The sequence below is a fragment of the Hyaena hyaena genome, unplaced genomic scaffold (assembly GCF_003009895.1).
Source record: "Hyaena hyaena isolate Hyena2069 unplaced genomic scaffold, ASM300989v1 scaffold_26, whole genome shotgun sequence".
Taxonomy (NCBI): domain Eukaryota; kingdom Metazoa; phylum Chordata; class Mammalia; order Carnivora; family Hyaenidae; genus Hyaena; species Hyaena hyaena.
Window position 1 is genome coordinate 2,224,893 of NW_024080658.1, and position 17,987 is coordinate 2,242,879.

The following is a 17,987-nucleotide window of genomic DNA, read 5'->3' on the forward strand; positions in this document are numbered from 1 at the left end:
TTCCATGCTGTAAGTTGTCTTTTCACTTTCTGGACAGGGTCTCTTAATGCAGAAGAACTTTGAATTTTGATGTTAAATTTATCTACTTTTTTGTCATGTCTGCAAAGCCACTGTTGAACCCAAGGTCATGAGGACTTCCTCTTATGTTTTCTCGAGTTTTATCTCATGCACCTCTTGTGAAAGGAAAAGTGTCTTGAGGTGAGAATGTTTACAAACTCATGCACAACAACATTCTGGAGTTCTGGGCCGTAAACAGGGAATCCCACTCAACACAACACCGAACCAGGGAGATAGCTCTGTGACTGTGGCCATCGACCATAAGAGATTATGCCCCATACAGAAGCAGCTGGCCTGAAATGGCCTGGTGAAAGCAGAGGTGAAGCACCAGCACAGAGGCAATACCCTGTAAGGGTGGAGAGTCATCTTCCTAGATGCCAGATATGCATCGGGTCTGAAACTTATGTAGGGCAGTGTCCTCAAAAGAACTCGTGAGGCTGGAGGCAAAGAGGGTGAAAACAGGAGTAGCCCCATTTACCGTCACTCCCCATGACTCACTATGGACTTGGGACTGCCTGCCTTTGCAACTTTGGGTTCTGCACGGTTACTGTTCAGACCTTCAAGGGAAGTTAATTCTTGCCAGGGACAAAGCAAAGGTCTCATAAACTGCGGCTTCTGTTGAAGCATTTAGGATTTTAGAAACCAGCAGGCAAAAAGGATTCACCATCTTGGCAGAGGTAATTGATCCTGGTCAGGAAGGAGGAGGGCTATTATTACAGAATGGAGAGAGGGAGGACTGTGTTTAGAACTCAGGTGATACACATAGGCACCTTTTTGGTATTTCCTTGCCCAACGGTGATTGTGAATGGACAAGGCAGTGAGTCATACCTGTAAGAAGTATTGCTGCCAAGAATTTAGACCTCTTAGGGATTTGGGTCTCAACACCAAATCAGTGACTAAGACCTGGAGAAGTTGGTGGTAGCTGCTAGGAAGTCAGAATGGATAATCACAGAGAGATTATGAGTGTCAGTGACAACCCCAAGCCTAACTACAGTGATGGAGCTAGTAGTTTAACTTCCTTGTTTTAATTCTTCCCTTAGGACAAGAGGCCCATTGGAACCTCAGAGAAGTGGCGCCCAGGACATGGATGGAGAAGTGGACTTATATGGCACAAGGGGCAGAAAGTGGGAGTCACCAAGTGTGCCATGCAGCTCTCCAACAGGTTACCATCCACAGGGAGGGCAGTTATTGGACAGCCTCCAATTGCAGGCGCCTTAGGATCTTCCTTCAGGTTTTAAGCTGAGGAGCTGAGATCACTTTCTGGGCAATTGAAGGCCAATGACTGAGCATCGTGTTGGTACAGGGTTCATTCTCCCTAGCTGGTGTGGGACTACTCGATGGGCGATCTTGGTGCAGGGCCTCTCTCCTAAGATGGTTGAGACTTTCTCATAACTAGAACATGGTCTGAAACTCTCTCTGCCTAATCTTATTTGTTCTTCTCTTTATCTTTCATAGGCATTACCTCCAATCAGTTTCTTGTATTTTTAACTCTATCTTGGATTCGTCTTCCCAAAGGAACTATGGCCACAGGTTTGTATATATGATTACCAGTGTAGATGAGTATATAAACTTAAAGTGATTCAAGTCATACAGCTCTTAATGGAATATTTTTTCCTACTTAAATATTTATTTAGTTTCGTGCTGAATAATATCCATGAAATCATGCCTTTGATGTGTAACTTATACTTTCCTAGTGCACACTGAAAGTATAACTATTTTTAAAAATAACTGAGGCAACTCTTACCTCACATTGGAAAAGAGCATAGTATCCTACGCATTTGCTGAGAATATATTCATTTCATAAAAATTTATTTGACCAAGAGTTAGTTTTTGAGAGATAGGCAACTTTCTACTCAAAATAAATGGAGATGTAGCTATCATCTCACCAGTAAACCAAAGGAAAGATATTGATAAAAGACAATGTCTAAGGTTGCCAGACTATGAGACACTTTCCTCTCTGATTTTATTCAACATTTTCAGCAAACCAGTAGGAGAGATAAATCCAGATAAATCTGACCTCTGGATCAAGGACCAATTCATTCCTGTGGCCTCCAAATGGGGTATGTGTGTCTTAAGAAATATTCAGGATAAATTTATTACACAGCACGATACAAGAAAATATTTTAACTATATTTTATGATTTAAAATTAAAATGCTTTACTAATAGCTCAAATAGGTTGACACTCATTCACATATTTCATATACATAAATAGGGTATGCATGGTCAAAAATTGAGACAACAGTTAAATTGTTCAAAAGTAACAAATCTTTAACCACTGTTAAATATTTTATATACTTATGTATATAAATAAGTGAGTTTATTGACATTCCAAAAAGTTTCCACACAATGGTTTTAGGGTATTCAGTAAGATGGCATATTTAATAACCAGTAACATGCACAATTTCATGAAAAGGCAACGTGGCCCAGTACATGGATGCATCAGAACCCCATTGCTTTGGTGAACCTGTACATTGACTCAGGACAGAAGGCATACTTAGAATGATACATGAAAGTGTAGATAGGAAATTCAACAATATCCTTCATCTAGAATACCTCTCATGCATATCCAAGGATAAAGCTTGGAGTTGGGAGATGTAAAAAGTCAAAATGCCACATGGTATATACAGATACCTCCATTTATTATTAGCCTGAGAACAGTGACTATTGTAATTTTTAGCAAACACCACTAGCCAGAGCCCTCCACTCCCATCATAATTGTGGGGGAAAAAATGACACCTTTTGACCATTAATTCTTAGTTCTGATGATGCTTTGAGGACTACATCAGTTGAGTCTACAGTGAAATCTTTTGTCATGAAAAAGGTTGGAATAATGATCTAATGAGTTTACATGGGATGCCTCAGTTTTGTATGCACAACTCCTCTGCTACAGAAGACTGATTATAAGACATTTTTACAATACACATATATTTACCAGGAAACCTGTAAGGTAGGATTCATCCTAAATATATCCAGAGCTAGGTGAAAAATGCCTAGCCATTATATTCCAGATATTTGCAAGTGCTAACAAGATCAATTTTATAGAGTATATCGATTAGAACACAGGAGTAGGTAATGTTAGAACATTCATCCATTTGCTAATCCAATGTATAGTTATGGGGTACATGCTTTTTGCTATGCTCTTTAGTAGGCACTGGAGAGCTGCAAACAAAGAGAGATGGCTCCTCTCTATAAGCCTTACATCCTAGTAGAGAAGAGGACAAATACAATGAGTACATACAATCTATGCTATTTCTGTTTATGCTATATTTAAAATGTATGCCATAAGTGCCTAGGAGAAATGCAGGAAAGGAGGAGTGTGCTGCCATGGGATTCAGGGTGATAACTGAGCAGAGACCCAAAGAGGTGAGGGAGCAAGTCATGCAAGTACTTGAGAGAAGAATGCTCCAGAGAAGGCAACTAGTAATGACCTACTGCCCAAGGCACAGTTAGTACTCTCTCAAAAAGCTGAACTTCAGAGCATTCAACAAAGTCCAGATTTGATCTAAAGGTGATCACCTCCCCTTAACTCTGGACCACTCCCCCACTAATCTGTTACATTGCCACCTGACACTGGCTTACTTAGTAACAAACCTGAAGCATCATGATGTTAATGATAAGAACCTTCATGACGATAGCTTAGAATTCCAGATTTTGGCAAAGGCAGAGGCAGAGATTCAGAGTTTATGTATAAAGATCAAATGGGGAATCTCAGACTAAAGAACCCTTCTGCTGTCAGCTCCAGGGCTGATCAGGAAGCCAAGCTAATTCAGGAAAGAGCAGACTCTTGATGTAAGTCAATGAGGAGTTGACAATGTTGATGTAGACAAAGGAGGAGACTGAAGCCCCACAGCCCATGTCAAGATTAATGGACTAGAGAAACAGGCAGTCAAATGCTCTGGGGACCTTTGCAGACCAAGGCTGCCTAACTCTTCCCTTATATGGCAGGTTTGGCTTAAATTCTTACAGCTAAACTCATAAGTCCTTGGTTATGATAAAAAAAAAAGTTCTAAAAGATGGCATCTATCCCAAACATTCTGCTAAAAACTTCTTTAGGGGGAAAGGGTTATATATATTAATATCATATATATGTAATTTTATATATCATATATATATTTTTATAAATATGTAAAATCGTGAACTGAGGGATGCATAGCCATTCAGTGCCTGGACTTTGGAGCCAGACTACTAGAGTTCAATGGCAGCTTTCCCTCTTGGCAGGCACATGACCCTGGGTGCTTCATAGGTCTGTTTTTAGTTCCCTCATCTTTTTTTAATTTTTAAAAATATTTTAGGTTATTTAAACAAATAACAAATACTTGTTTTATTCATTTTGAGAGAAAGCATGAGCGGGGGAAGGGCAGAGAGAGGGGGAGAAAGAGAATCCCACGCAGGCTCCACATTGTCAGTGTGGAGCCCAATGCAGGGCTCGACCTCATGAACCGTGAGATTATGACCTGAACCAAAATTAGGAGTTGGACACTTAACTGACTGAGCCACCCAGCTGCCCAGTTCTCTCACCTTTAAGAGGAGATATTATCTACCTCATGGAGTTCTCATGATAACAATGATGAGCAAATATTTGAAAGAAATGCTTAGAGCACTGCCTGGCATATATTAAGTACTATATAAATGCTTAATTTTAAAATAATTAAAAATTAATAATTTTTATATAAATGCTTTAATTTTAAAATAAAATAGATCATAATTTTAACTTCCTTTAAAATATGACTTCCAAAAACTTACCTCTTTGACCTTCATCAAAGAAAAAAGGCTCACTGACATTTCCTGAGAGACCATCTTTTACATAGAAATATTTAAAGCAGGATTTTTATATGGTAGAAGTCTAGAAATTCCAAATATGTCAAGTTTGTATCAAACCTTTAACTGAATTTCAAAGTGAATTGTGTAAAAAATAGATGACCCAAAAAGATTATCAAATGAATACTTTATTAGAGTCATAACACTTACAAAATAAATTTCTCTTCATCATGGAGTTACCATATTTTAAAACCAACCAACACTTTCTCATTTCTACAGCAGATATAAAGAAATTCTCAGATGCCATAATTTTTGTTCAAGTGCTTTGTCACTCAACTCACAAATCCAGAACACGATTAATCTACAAATATAAGAATTCACAGTCAGAGGAATTTTAGGCTTGGTTCTTAATGATCTAGAAGCAACCCATTTACAAAAGCGCCACCAAAGCCATTTCATGAAATCATTTAATTTAATGCCACCAAGCATGAACCTGTTATACTTTGGAAACAAAAATAAAATCTCACAACTAAATCTAGCAGACTAAACGATTCCCACTTGAATGGACTATATATCCTTATGGCACATTTATGACTTTGTAATATACAATTCATAATACAGGTTTAAGTGTGTGGATGGTGCTAGAAAATCCAAGGAAATCAGGTATTATAGGAAAAATACGACATGAGTTTAACGTCGTAAGGATGATTTCTTCTTGCCACATACTGAAACACTTCTTTACGTCACAAACCGAACTCTAATAAGATTCTTCTTTCTAGGAGATTATTATATAAGCAGCATCTGATCACTGAGCATCGATCATGTTATTCATTCAGGATTGTTCTATGTTCCATGAAATCTAGTAGCACAACTTATACATGGCACTCTTAGGGGATGATTGAGCCAAAAAAGCAAAGGGGCAAAAATTTAAAACTCTCAAAGGCCTTCTATTTTTGGAGGTAGCCCTCCTGGGCAGGACATAAGTACCCTGCTTGGATATGTTGTGGGAGCTGGGACCTAACTCTTAATTGCCATTGAAGCCATTTTGCCATAACCAGCGTACCTCTAACAGATATATTCAAATATTTTCTGTGCAATTCGGCCAGAGACAAGTTGTTATGATGGCTACTGTTTTAAAATGGATTCTGTACATCTGTCACCAATGCAAACCAACATAGATATTGGGGCTACTATCAAAACGTGTAAGAAGTTACAACTGTAAGTTATATTTAGTAGTCTACTGAAATGTAACCCAAAGTGATGTAAAAGAATGAGAAGTAAAAAGTTAACTCTTCAGGGAGCTCTATTTGGTAGAGCCTCACATATCCACACACGAATATTCCCATGTTCATGCACAGGGACAAACAGATTATTATGCTTATTCTGAAGCATAAATGAGTCCAAAGTAACACAGAAGTAGACTGAGACCAGTTCCATGGAGGTGAAGGGTCTCTGGAGATCTCATTGTAAGGATGCCAGATGACAGGTTTGCTCAATTGCTATGAGACCCTTGGTGTGATTAGGCAACTAGGATTTAGTTCATAAATTACCTTGTCCTATACCCAGGACTCTGCTTGAGCCACCATCCACCACCTCGAGGGGAAGCACTTGACCATTAACACAAAGGTGATATGATTATTGCATAATGAGGCTAAATATTATGTGGCTTATCTAGTTTTATAGCTTTCAGGATCAGTTCAATAAAATACATAACATAGAACTATGATTTTACACCAGAGGTCGGCAAACTATAACCCACAGGCCACGGGCCAAATCCAGCTTGCTGTCTGTCTTGGCAAATAAAGTTTTGCTGGAACGCAGGCACGCTCATTCACTGATGTGGGGTCGATGGCTGCTTTCACAAAGTAACAGCAAGGCTGAGTAGCTGCAACACAGCCTGCAGGGCCCACAAAGCCATCTGGACCTTTATAGAAAAATGCTGCCAATCTCTGTTTTAAACTAAAAGACAGAGTTCAGTGGGAAGACTATTTAAAATGTGTCTTTTTTTCTTTTCCTTTAGGAAATGTTAGTTACCTAGTAAAATTAAGGTTTAGGTGACTCAATAACGAAACCAAAGAGACACCCTTTTCTCATGAACAATATTGGTATATTTTATGGATATAAGGGAAAATTTTCTTAAAAAAGGAAAGAGACCGATGTAAAATTAAAGGCCACTTCTCTGTTTAACATCATTATAAAATTAAAATTCCATCCATGAAATGAACCAAAACTTGTCCTTAGGTTTTCTCTATATATAAACAAATTGCTTTTGGAATGTTATTATATTTGGACAAAATGATATCCAAATCCATCAGACACGTAAAGTAGACAAATAAAACCAACACATGGACCGTTAGTTTCTAAGGAGTGTCACGGTCGCCATCTTCGTAAAGCCAGACCCAAACTGCAACCATAACAGGCTGTCGTCACAAAGGCAAAAATCTAAGAAAAAGGAAACAAAAGCTCACATCAGATTCATAACACTGACTTTAATTAACAAAAAACAACACTCATCCTCAGGAACAACTATCTGAAGACTGAGCAACCTACCTAGAGATACTTCAACACTTATGAAAATGGTTTCTATTCTACCATTTAATTAAATGTACTACCATTTAATCCCCTCACATCATTAACCCCTCTTTTAAATATTCTAGCCCCTAATAATGTTCTCATTTGTGGACAGCCCTAGCTTGAACATTTGTTCACATGTAGACTCACTTAAGTATTTGTGAAACTCTCAACACAGTATTCAAAAGTTCACTACGAGGTGTCTATTCATACAATGATCTCACAGCCAAGAAAACTGTAAGTATTAGAGCCTGAGGATGTATAAAATCCTTCCTGTGACAGTGGAAAGGGATTTTAGAAGTAAACAAAGAAAACCCATAGAAATGAATCAACAGATTCATTTGGCCTGGGAGAAAGTTCTGAAATCGGCACTGAAGTCTGAATTACTATCCTTACGATTTGACAAGGATTTCTTTAGGAACAGCTATGTGTACATCAGTGCATTTGGTGCATAAAAACAAACAGTATATATTTAGTATATATTTATAAATAGTGGATATTATCTTCATCCTTTTCAAATTCATAATCCATAGAAAACTATAAGACAAAGCAATTAAATATGATAAAACATTATGATTTAGTGCACGGATCCTTTACCAGAAAACTCTAGCTCTGAGAGGGAATATCAGATTCACCTACAGAACACAACCATTCTCTAATTGCCATTCTGCTTTTCTCCCCAGCTTTCTTCTGCTGGTTGTCTTTCTGAGGCATCTCTCATCTAGACATCGTGTGCTGAATGAGAATGACCACTGTTGATATCTATTGTTAGTGAAAATAAATTTTCCTCTCTCAGGTATTTTGAAATAAAAAAAATTTAAAAAAAAAGTGAAGGACTCAATATAGGGTCACAAAAGAACGGCTCATACACTTAGGTATTATTAAAACTCAAAAACTAAAGATTCACTTCTATGGGAGCATATGGATAGGATGCTACGTAACACAGAAGGGAAGAGTGTAGAGGTTTACTAAGGCAGTTTCACTTAGGCACAGGGAGAGGAAGGATAACAGAGACAAAGTCACAGAAGAGGGTCAGCCAGGATGGAATCACACCACGGCAGCACTGAAAACTGGGCTCCTAGGACAAAGGAACGTTAGTGAGAAATGAATGACATCCACCATGGATCACCAAGTCCTTGAGCACCTGCTACGCTATGAAAGTAGGATCTTATGGCAACTATAAATAGACCATTTTGGTGCTACTACCAGGATCCGGGAGGTGTTGAGAATACAGCCTGCAGCGCTAAAAAGGAGGGGACGGAAGTAATAAGGGAAAATTCAGTGAGAATTGAGGACTAATAGGAAGGACACTTGGAAGAAAAAAAGTGAATTCCAAGTCCCTGAACGTTTCTTCACTTCGTAAAATTGTTAAAACCAGTGGCTTTCTAGCTGTGGTCTCTGATAATAAGGGCTCCTTGAAAGTGCCTCAGAGAAGATGAGGCTGACAGATGGGGCTTAAGAGAAGGAAGGACATCTTCTCCCAATCCAGCAAGAGCACCCGTGCTCTTGCCTTCTGTACTCATTGGGTTTTCAGGAAGATTTCATTTAGTAAAAGTTTCATTTCCTATAAAAGAAAGTCTAAAAATCACTGATCTAAACTATAAGCCCTTCAGAGCCAGAGCCATGCCTCCTTTCTGTCTAATCATTGTAGACACTCAATGAATTCTGACCAATTCTAACAGAGGCTTGGGAACCTGATGATAAGACGTGTTAGAATCACAACACCTCTACCCTTCAAAACCCAGACTCTAGACCTGAGCTGTCCAACAGCCACAGCTACATGTGGCTGTTTAGACTGAAATGTAAATTAATTAAAATGAATTAATTGGATTAATTAGTGGCCACCATGTTAAATAGAACATACAAAGAACATTTCTATAATTTTAGTAAGTGCTGTTGGGCAGCGCTGCTCCCGAGAGATTTTAATGGCTGTGCGGGGAGTCCTATCCGCACAGAAGAGTAAAACTTCGGGGTCACTAACTTGCTATTGAGTCATATTAAATATCAACACATTTCAGGGAATAATTTGGATTTCTGGCACTTTCAAGATTATAAAAACAGAAATAATATATTATTTCTTTAAATTATTTACATCAATACAAAGCAACAAACTCACTTAAGTATATGGATTAAGGAAGATAAAAACATTCAAACTATTCTCCACGGCATGTATTTCTTCCACGTGTCATCTCTTGTACCGGCTGGCATATTTACCCCCCTCATTCACGGGGACTTTCTCCAGTGGCAGAAACTGTACCTTGTTCATCCCTGTCCCCAACACCCAGCAAACTATCTACCTCGTGGTAGGCTCTCCATAAATATTTGCTGAATTGAAATGAATTACAATTAAGATAAAGACGAATTACCACGTCTGGAGTTACAGGAAGTAAAGAGCACTATGAACTGTTTTCACAAAGTAAACTCTGTTGTGCCACACCAGCCACAACCACAAACTGGCTGTGATCTTACAAGAACGTCAGCCTCTGTGCTTCAATGTCATTGACTACAACACGAGGGGTAACAGTAGTACTTTGCCAGGCAGGCTATTATATAGATAAATAGCTAGTAGGTGTTTAATGCCAATGGCTATTATTAGAGAAAACTACTGCTGCCTGAGGAGTTTCTGGGAGACCCGACAGTGAATATGCGGGGGTTGCTGGTGACCTGGCCTCCTCGACACTTACTGTGGCTGCTACGTTTATGTTATACTGGTTATCGCTCAAGAGCGGCTGCACAGCCATGGTCATATTGCAACGCAGGTCATGCAGGGATGTGGCCGCTGCTTCCAGTAAAAAGGCTCCAAAGTAGAAGACAAACATGGTAAAATGGTATGCAAAATCCTGATAGAGGAGACAAAAAAAGACAGCTACAATTAAAAGTAATCCTTTTTTTTTTTTTTTCCTGTTCCTTATTTCAATTGATGAGGTTTAGGCCCAGGAAGCTTAGAACATTGAATCAAACAATCTTTAACCATACTCACCATTTATTTTGGCTGCTTGACCAACATCAAGCTATGAAAATCCAAAGGAAAGTCAACCGACTCGCTGTAATCAGCATAGTAGCAAACCTTCTGATACACTGAATTTTATAGTAAAATATATAAATTCAGTGTAGAGGAAGATGCCACAGAGATTGATATTAACTAATATTGATATATATAATCTAATATTAACTAAAAAAGGAATAATGTACGCTGTTCTTAAAATTCAAGTAAAACCACATTTAAATTACATCTTGTTTGAAGCACGTGGGCGGCTCAGTCCATTAAGCGTCCGACTCTTGGTTTGGCTTGGTTCATGAATCTCGCAGTTTGTGGGCTCTGTGCTGACAGTGCAGAGCCTGCTTGTAATTCTCTCTCTCTTTCCTTCCTTCTGTCCCTCCCCAACTCGCGCGCACTCTCTCTATAAATAAATAATAAACTTAAAAAAATTATACCTTGTTCTTATAGTTCCTAGATAATTGTATTACTGTTGTACATTATATAGTTACATTACAATATACACCCATTTATAATTAAGTCTTTTATTTCTGAGCAATTATGATTTTCATCCATGAGATTTTCACTTCATACACTGAAGAATGGAGATGACCTATGATATCATAGAATTCAGTAACTTCTAAAAAAAACAAATATTATATCAGATTTCTACAGAAAGCACAGGAACTTCTAATACAACGTAATAGTCATTAGGTGATTCCTTATGTTGCTGGCTTTGTGAAGCATAACTCTACTGGAATTCACATCGTCATATGTGAACTGATGATATCCATCAATACATTGCTATGTGTGTCTGTCAACAGCTCCCAGACACCAGGTACTTTACGCTCATTACCATTCATCCTTATGACTACCATTTATTATTCCCATTTTACAAACATAGGATTTTCTGTTTTGTTTTTTAATTAAGTAAATGTTCTTTTAAAAAAAATTTTTTTAATTTTTATTTTTGAGTGGGAGGGAGGGAAGGGGGGAGAGGGAGAGGGAGGGAGAGAGAGAGAGGGAGAGAGAGAGAGAGAGAGAGAGAGAGAGAGAGAGAGAATGCGTGCATGAGCACGGGAAAGCAGAAAGAGAGGGAGACACAGAATCTGAAGCAGGCTCCAGGGTCTGAGCTGTCAGCACAGAAACTGACATGGGGCTCGAACCCTTGAAGCATGAGATCATGACCCAAGCCGAAGTCTGACAGTCAAAGAACTGAGCCATCAAGATGCCCCTAATTAAGTAACTGTTCTAAAGTCATACAAAGATGAACTTCTGAAAGGGGAACTCAAAGCCACATAGGTCTGTCTGGTCCCAAATTCCACTTTCTTTCCTCTATCAAATGGTCTGTTATTGATACAGCAACATTACAGAGAAAGAACACTGCTCTGCCTTTGTAAATGCCTATTCAGCAAAAAAATTGTCCATACAAATTGTTCTTACCCTGCCTAGAATAATAAGGAAAAGTTAACCCACCAGGAATGAGAATTACAAAGGTACACACTAAAAATGCTTTCTGCTGAACACCTTTAATTTATAAGCGAACTCATCAGTGCCTTCAAAAGTTTTAAGAAGAGTGTTACATACTGACCATGTGTTTAATCTACAGGAGGAATGCTGAGATACATGTAGCTATTCAAATGTTAATCGATGAAAGTCAAAGTCTACATGTCACTACTTTTAGGGATTAAAAATAATAGAGCTGGATTTCAATTAGTAATAAAGATTGAGAGGATATATTTGAGATCATTAGCCACTCAACTAATTTACTGCGGTGGACCCTCAGAAGCAGCTCGCAGCATCTCAGAAGGGACGGAGTTTGGGGACAAGGCCTCCCACTTTTGGTCTGATGAGGCCCCTCCTCTTCCTCACCAGCCTCATCTCCTGCCACCCTCACATCTCTGTGATGTGACACCGCCTCGGCCGCATTTTGGTGCTAGGGAGCACTCCAGGCCTCAAGACTGATGTTCCTTACACGCAGTGTCGTGTGGCTGGAGAGACTCTTCTCACAGAGAAATTCCCGCCTAATTTTACCTTCTCCCTCCTTCTCAGGAGTATCAGAATTGACCTGTGGTAAAGGCTTCCCTGTCCAACCCATTTCCTTCCCTCTTCATCTTTTATGGTGTTAACCACCCAGTAAACTTCGTGCACTCCTAATTGTTTGGCTTGGGCCATGCTATCCAGCTATCCATATTATGCTAGGGCCACATGTATCCTAAAATGTTGGCAGAAAAGAATCAAATTCACGGCAACACTGGGGAGAAAATCACCACGTAGGCTCCTGGAGTTCCAGAGTCAGGCAGGTAACCTGCAGTGGGGAGTTACATGTCCTTGTAAAGCAAGTTGCTCTGATGTTCTACTGGGCCCTCGTGGAGAAGGGGCATTTTTGTCTTGAGATACCAAGGACTAAGTATTCAGAACTTCCCACCATCAACTGAGTTCTGTCAAAGCCACGACCCATAAAGTCAAACAGGCCAACAGCAATGCTTAAGATGGAAATGGCACATCAGGTGCTAGCCCGAACCCCCAATCACCTACCACAATGGAACTGTCTCCTTTCCTCACTCATACCTGTGGCCGTATGAGGGAGGGGTTCCCTTATGTCTAGCTGAAAGAGAAAGAAAGTACCTGTGCTTCTTCTGGAGGCATGATACGTGGCTGTAAGGTGACAAGGGACAGTGGCTGTATCATATGTGCTTTGTAGCCACAGTCAGGGTTGGCTTTGAAAGACAGTGGTTAGGGAATATTTTCCTAATGGGTGGAACTGTGAATGGTGCGATAGGTCATGTACTTTGCTTGGGAAGCACAGTGGCCCAGGGTGAGAATATACAGAGACTCTAGGTCAGTGGTAATGGTCTGGCAGGCTGGTCAGAGGCCTGGGAGAATAAAAGACTGAGAGTTCTGAGACAAGGGAGTATGGAGCAGGGAGGTGGACATATTGGATTTGGCATGAAGTGTGATCTATCTGTCACATGGTGATGCCTACCAGAAACATCCATGCATGGAATGCCACATAGAAAAAATGACCCAGCCAGTTGATGAGAGCCAGGCTTTGTCACCAGCCACTTGATTACTGCCATTCTGGACCCAAGAGCAGAATGACCATGGTTGGGAGGAGGAGGCTATGTAATGCCCAGTACCACTGGCTTCCAATTGCCAAAGCTGATTTAGCTACTGACTCATCTGAATGTTGAACTTGTCAACAGCAGACACCAACTCTGAGACTTTGATATAGCACAATCCTTACCTAGTAGCAAACTGATAAAACCGAGCCCCTGGCTTCCTGGAAGGCATATGGTTCATTCTCACAAAACAGACACTCATTCTGAGTACGTATTTGCTATTCCTTCCCTGAGAGCCTCAGCCACCACCATTATACAGGGACTTACAGAATGCCTGATTCACAGGCATCTACTCAACAGAGCATGTGACTAAGGGGCCAACTTCTCAGCAAAGGAGTTGGGATGGGCCATGACCATGAGCTGTGCCATATACTGCACCATTCACAAGCTGCTGGCCTGAGAGCATGATGGAATGACTGGCTGAAGGCACAGTTTGGAGAATGTGTGGCCATCTTTTGGGACGCAGGAGAAACGGGGAGGATGAGTTTTCTACATGGTGTTATTTCTCCACTGGAAGAATGGGAAACCAGGGGTAGAAGCAGGAATTTCTCCACTTACCATCGCTCCCCATAACCTGATGACTTTGTGAACGCTGCCCCTGCAACTCTGGGCTCCGCATGCCCAGAGGCCCGGTCCCCAAAAGGGCATACTCCTGCTGGAGGATACAGCAAGGGTCTCACTGAGCTATAAGCTATGGTTCCTGCCTGCGAATTGTGGGAACAAAAGGCAAGAGGAGGAATCACCATTTTGACAAGGGTAGCCTGCCCTTATCATCAAGGGAGGGTAAGGCTGTGGATACACAGGAGGGCAGTATATGCAGAACTCAGGTGACCTTGCTGTGGGAACTCTCTTGCCCAATTGTGACTAAAAATGGAAATTGCAGCAAAACAGGGCCATGGTTACTGGGGGCTCACTTCCTCAGGAGGGTGGGTTTGGATGCCACTTCCAGGTGAACCACCAAGACTAGCAGATGTGAGTGTCCAGCAAGGGGGGTAAGATGGTTTGTGGAAGGAGGAGATGATGAGTGCCGATGAGACCAATGCCAGTTAGAGGGGCTGTGGTCTGTCCACCTGGCCTCTCTCTCTAAGTGCTCGTTCAGGAAGAGAGTCCTGGAAGAGCAGTTCCTCTGACACATATAGAAAAGTGGACCCACCAGAGCAAGAAGTAGACAGTAGCCTTGGTAATCATGCACTGCACGCATTCCCCTTTAAGAAAGAACCTGACATTAGCTGACAGCTTTGGCTTCAGTGGGTTTGGGATATACTATTGTGTTTGAGCTGCCACCATGTTCCTCCTGGCAGTCCCCAGCTAATGATGACAGAGTGGGGATACAGGTGCTTGGCCACTGTTGCCCAATACAAGACTTTTACAGCAAAGACCGTGCTCGTCAGCTTCTCATTAACTTCGCCAAGGCTGTCAACCTACCTCCCACTCTAAGACTTTCCTGCTTTACCCTACTTCCTTGCCCATTACCTTTGACGGGGTTATCTCTTCCCCTCCATCTCAGAAAAAAAAAATCTCTTGCACTTTTAAATCCACTTTACAGTCTGCTTCTCAGTGGACCAGAGACTGGACCCTGAACATTCCCCCTGCTTGGCCATTAGCATCATTTTGATTAGCACATCAATTGTGTAACCATTTCTTTACTGCCTCTGCCTACGACGACAAACCCTCAGAGCCAATACAGGCCTGTCTTGTTCACCACTGTATTCCTAGAACCTATGCAGGACCAGGTATGTATTACATGCTCAGTAAAGATCCCCCACCACTGGAGAGCCACCCCCACATTCATATCAGGCCATCCTTGTCATCTTACTCCAACTGCTGCTCTGTGTGGAACGTGTGCAAGAAGATCTTCCACACATTTTGCTCATTGTTTTGGACAACGCAGACTATTTACGCAAAACCAGTGGTTCTCAAAGGTAAGCATGCCTCAGAATCATCTGAAAATCTTGTTAAAACACAAACTATGGGCCCCACCTTCTGAGTTCTTGACTCAGTAGGTCTGGGTGGGATTGGAGAATTTATATTCTACCAAGCACCCAGGCGACGCTGCTGCAGCTGGTCAGGGACCACCCTTTGGGAGCCACCTGTCCTGAGTCGTTGGCACGTCCCCATCAGCAGATGGTCCCGTCCTCTTTCTGAGTCTCCTTTGCTTACTCCTGCTCTCTTGCCAAACTTCCCAATTTTCATACACCCCAGAGTATTGCCCATTTCTCTTCACCTTTCCTCGGGTAAACAGCCTCAAGCACGGCTTGATTTTTTCCAGTAACAAATGACTACCCCCCACCCCCATATTCTTATGTTAAGCCCGTGTTCTGCTCCACAGTCCAGGGTCAAATTTTCACTAACTAGTTAAAAAACAAAAAGCTACATCGTAAGTAGGGGGACCCTGTTTTCCATACAGCAGCATGAAAAGGGATGATGGCCACACTGTGTTTCCGCTTTCACATCTGTAAAAATGGGAAAATAGTATTCCGTGATGAACTGTTGTAGAAATCAAATAAGTAAATGAATGGCAGGACAGAAAATATAGATCAAGACATTTACAGTATTTTTTTTAATGTTTTTTATTTATTTCTAGGAGAGAGAGAGAGAGAGAGAGACAGCGTAAGCAGGGGAGGGTCAGAGAGAGAGGGAGTCACAGACTGAAACAGGCTCCAGGCTCAGAGCTGGCAGTCAGCACAGAGCCCGACGCGGGGCTCGAACCCACGAACAGAGAGAAGAGAGAGAGAGAGAGAGACAGCGTAAGCAGGGGAGGGTCAGAGAGAGAGGGAGTCACAGACTGAAACAGGCTCCAGGCTCTGAGCTGGCAGTCAGCACAGAGCCCGACGCGGGGCTCGAACCCACGAACCGCGAGATCATGACCTAAGCGAAAGTCAGACGCTTAACCGACTAAGCCACCCAGGCGCCCCAAGACATTTACAGTATTAAGTGACATCCAGAATGGGCAAATGTGTGCCAGGTGCTTTATGGGAAGAAAATGAAACATGTTTAATTGTACAGAACTTTTTTTGTAACTTTCATTTTTCTAGAATATATCTTTCCTTCATACTCCTCCTCTCCATAAATGTAAAATAAGTATGGTATCTTTTGTTTAAAGTTAGTCAAAAGGGTGTTATTTCCTCTACACACACACACACACACACACACACACACACACACACACAGAAAAACCATCTCAAAATGAAAACCTGCTTCTTTTCTCAAATTAGAATAGGGCAAGTTTTTAACATTTAATATATGTTATTACATATTATATTTTTATTTCATCATTTATACCGAAGCTAGAAAGCTTGGGGAAAAATACTGAAGACGTCTACCACCATGAATGTTAACTCAATCTTATGATCAACAAAAGGTAGAAGCTATGAATATTTTAGTCAATATCCCACAACAGACACTTTCAGAAAACAAATTCTTCATTAAAATGCATTTTTGCTTCCTTTATGCATTGTATACAGGTAACAAGAAACCGTCACCACAAGGGGAAATTATCTTTTGAGCAGTTCATGTCTAACAGTTCCAGAAGGCAGCAATTAAAAGTTGTTACCATCTGGTGGCAACTCCCACAATACGCTTGGCTGGAAACTTCCCAGCCAGGAGTACACAAGGTAGGTGACAAAACCACGCGGTCAGAAATGACTGATTATGTACAAAATCATAAAAGAGGAGAAACAAAAGGAGCCCTCTGTAAATATGGCGAGCGTTGTCAACTCCTTGAAGGCGAGAGCTGGCTTTTGTAAGGTACGGGTGACGGGGCTGCGTGGTGACACACGGCGGGTGTGGGGCCTGTTACTACACCGCGCTCTCCTTCTCCCTCCGAGTAGGTGCAGCCGCTAAGAAAACCACTGGATAAACTCTGCGGGCACCCGTGCAACAGACTCGGAGGTCTTCCCATTTCAATCGCCTCTTCCATAAAGCGATTTAATTAAAACCAAAACAAAGCAAAAAAAACAAAGCAAAAAAACAAAACAAAAAAACACTCCTACATTTTATTGGCTGAACAACAACGTTACAGATTGGGGGAAGGACACAAATGTAGGAAACCTAATACATTTATAAGAATTTTAATGATATACTCAATATCAAAAATTAGACTCAATATAAGCATAAGGAAACACATGTTTAAGAGTTCTTCATGGTTTGTTCCCTCTCTCTTTCCCTGCGCCCAGTCCCACATGTTCATCTATTTTGTTTCTTAAATTCCACATGAGTGAAATCATATGGTATTTATTATTCTGACTTATTTCACTTGGCATAATATATACTACTAGCTCCATCCACGCTGTTGCAAATGGCAAAGTTTTATTCTTTCTGAAGGCTGAGTAATATTCCATTGTGTATATATATTACATCTTCTATACCCATTCATCAGCTGATGGACATCTGGGCTCTTTATGTAATTTGACTATTGTTGATAATGCTACTATAAACATCAGGGTGCATGTACCCCTTGGAGTCTGTATCCTTCAGGTAAATACCTAGTAGTGCAATTCTG

General features: G+C 40.9%; 1 protein-coding gene across 1 annotated transcript in view; it reads right to left on the reverse strand.

Moving 5' to 3' along the window:
- Positions 1-5,018: 5,018 nt before the first annotated feature.
- MAL2 (mal, T cell differentiation protein 2) overlaps positions 5,019-17,987 on the reverse strand; it is a 29,105-nt gene continuing 16,136 nt past the window's right edge. The window contains exons 3-4 of the mRNA XM_039227232.1: positions 10,072-10,227; positions 5,019-7,258 (exon numbers count right to left, since the gene is read on the reverse strand). Coding sequence (XP_039083163.1) covers positions 7,187-7,258; positions 10,072-10,227 — 228 coding nt within the window. The 3' untranslated portion in view covers positions 5,019-7,186. The remainder of the gene's footprint in view (positions 7,259-10,071; positions 10,228-17,987) is intronic.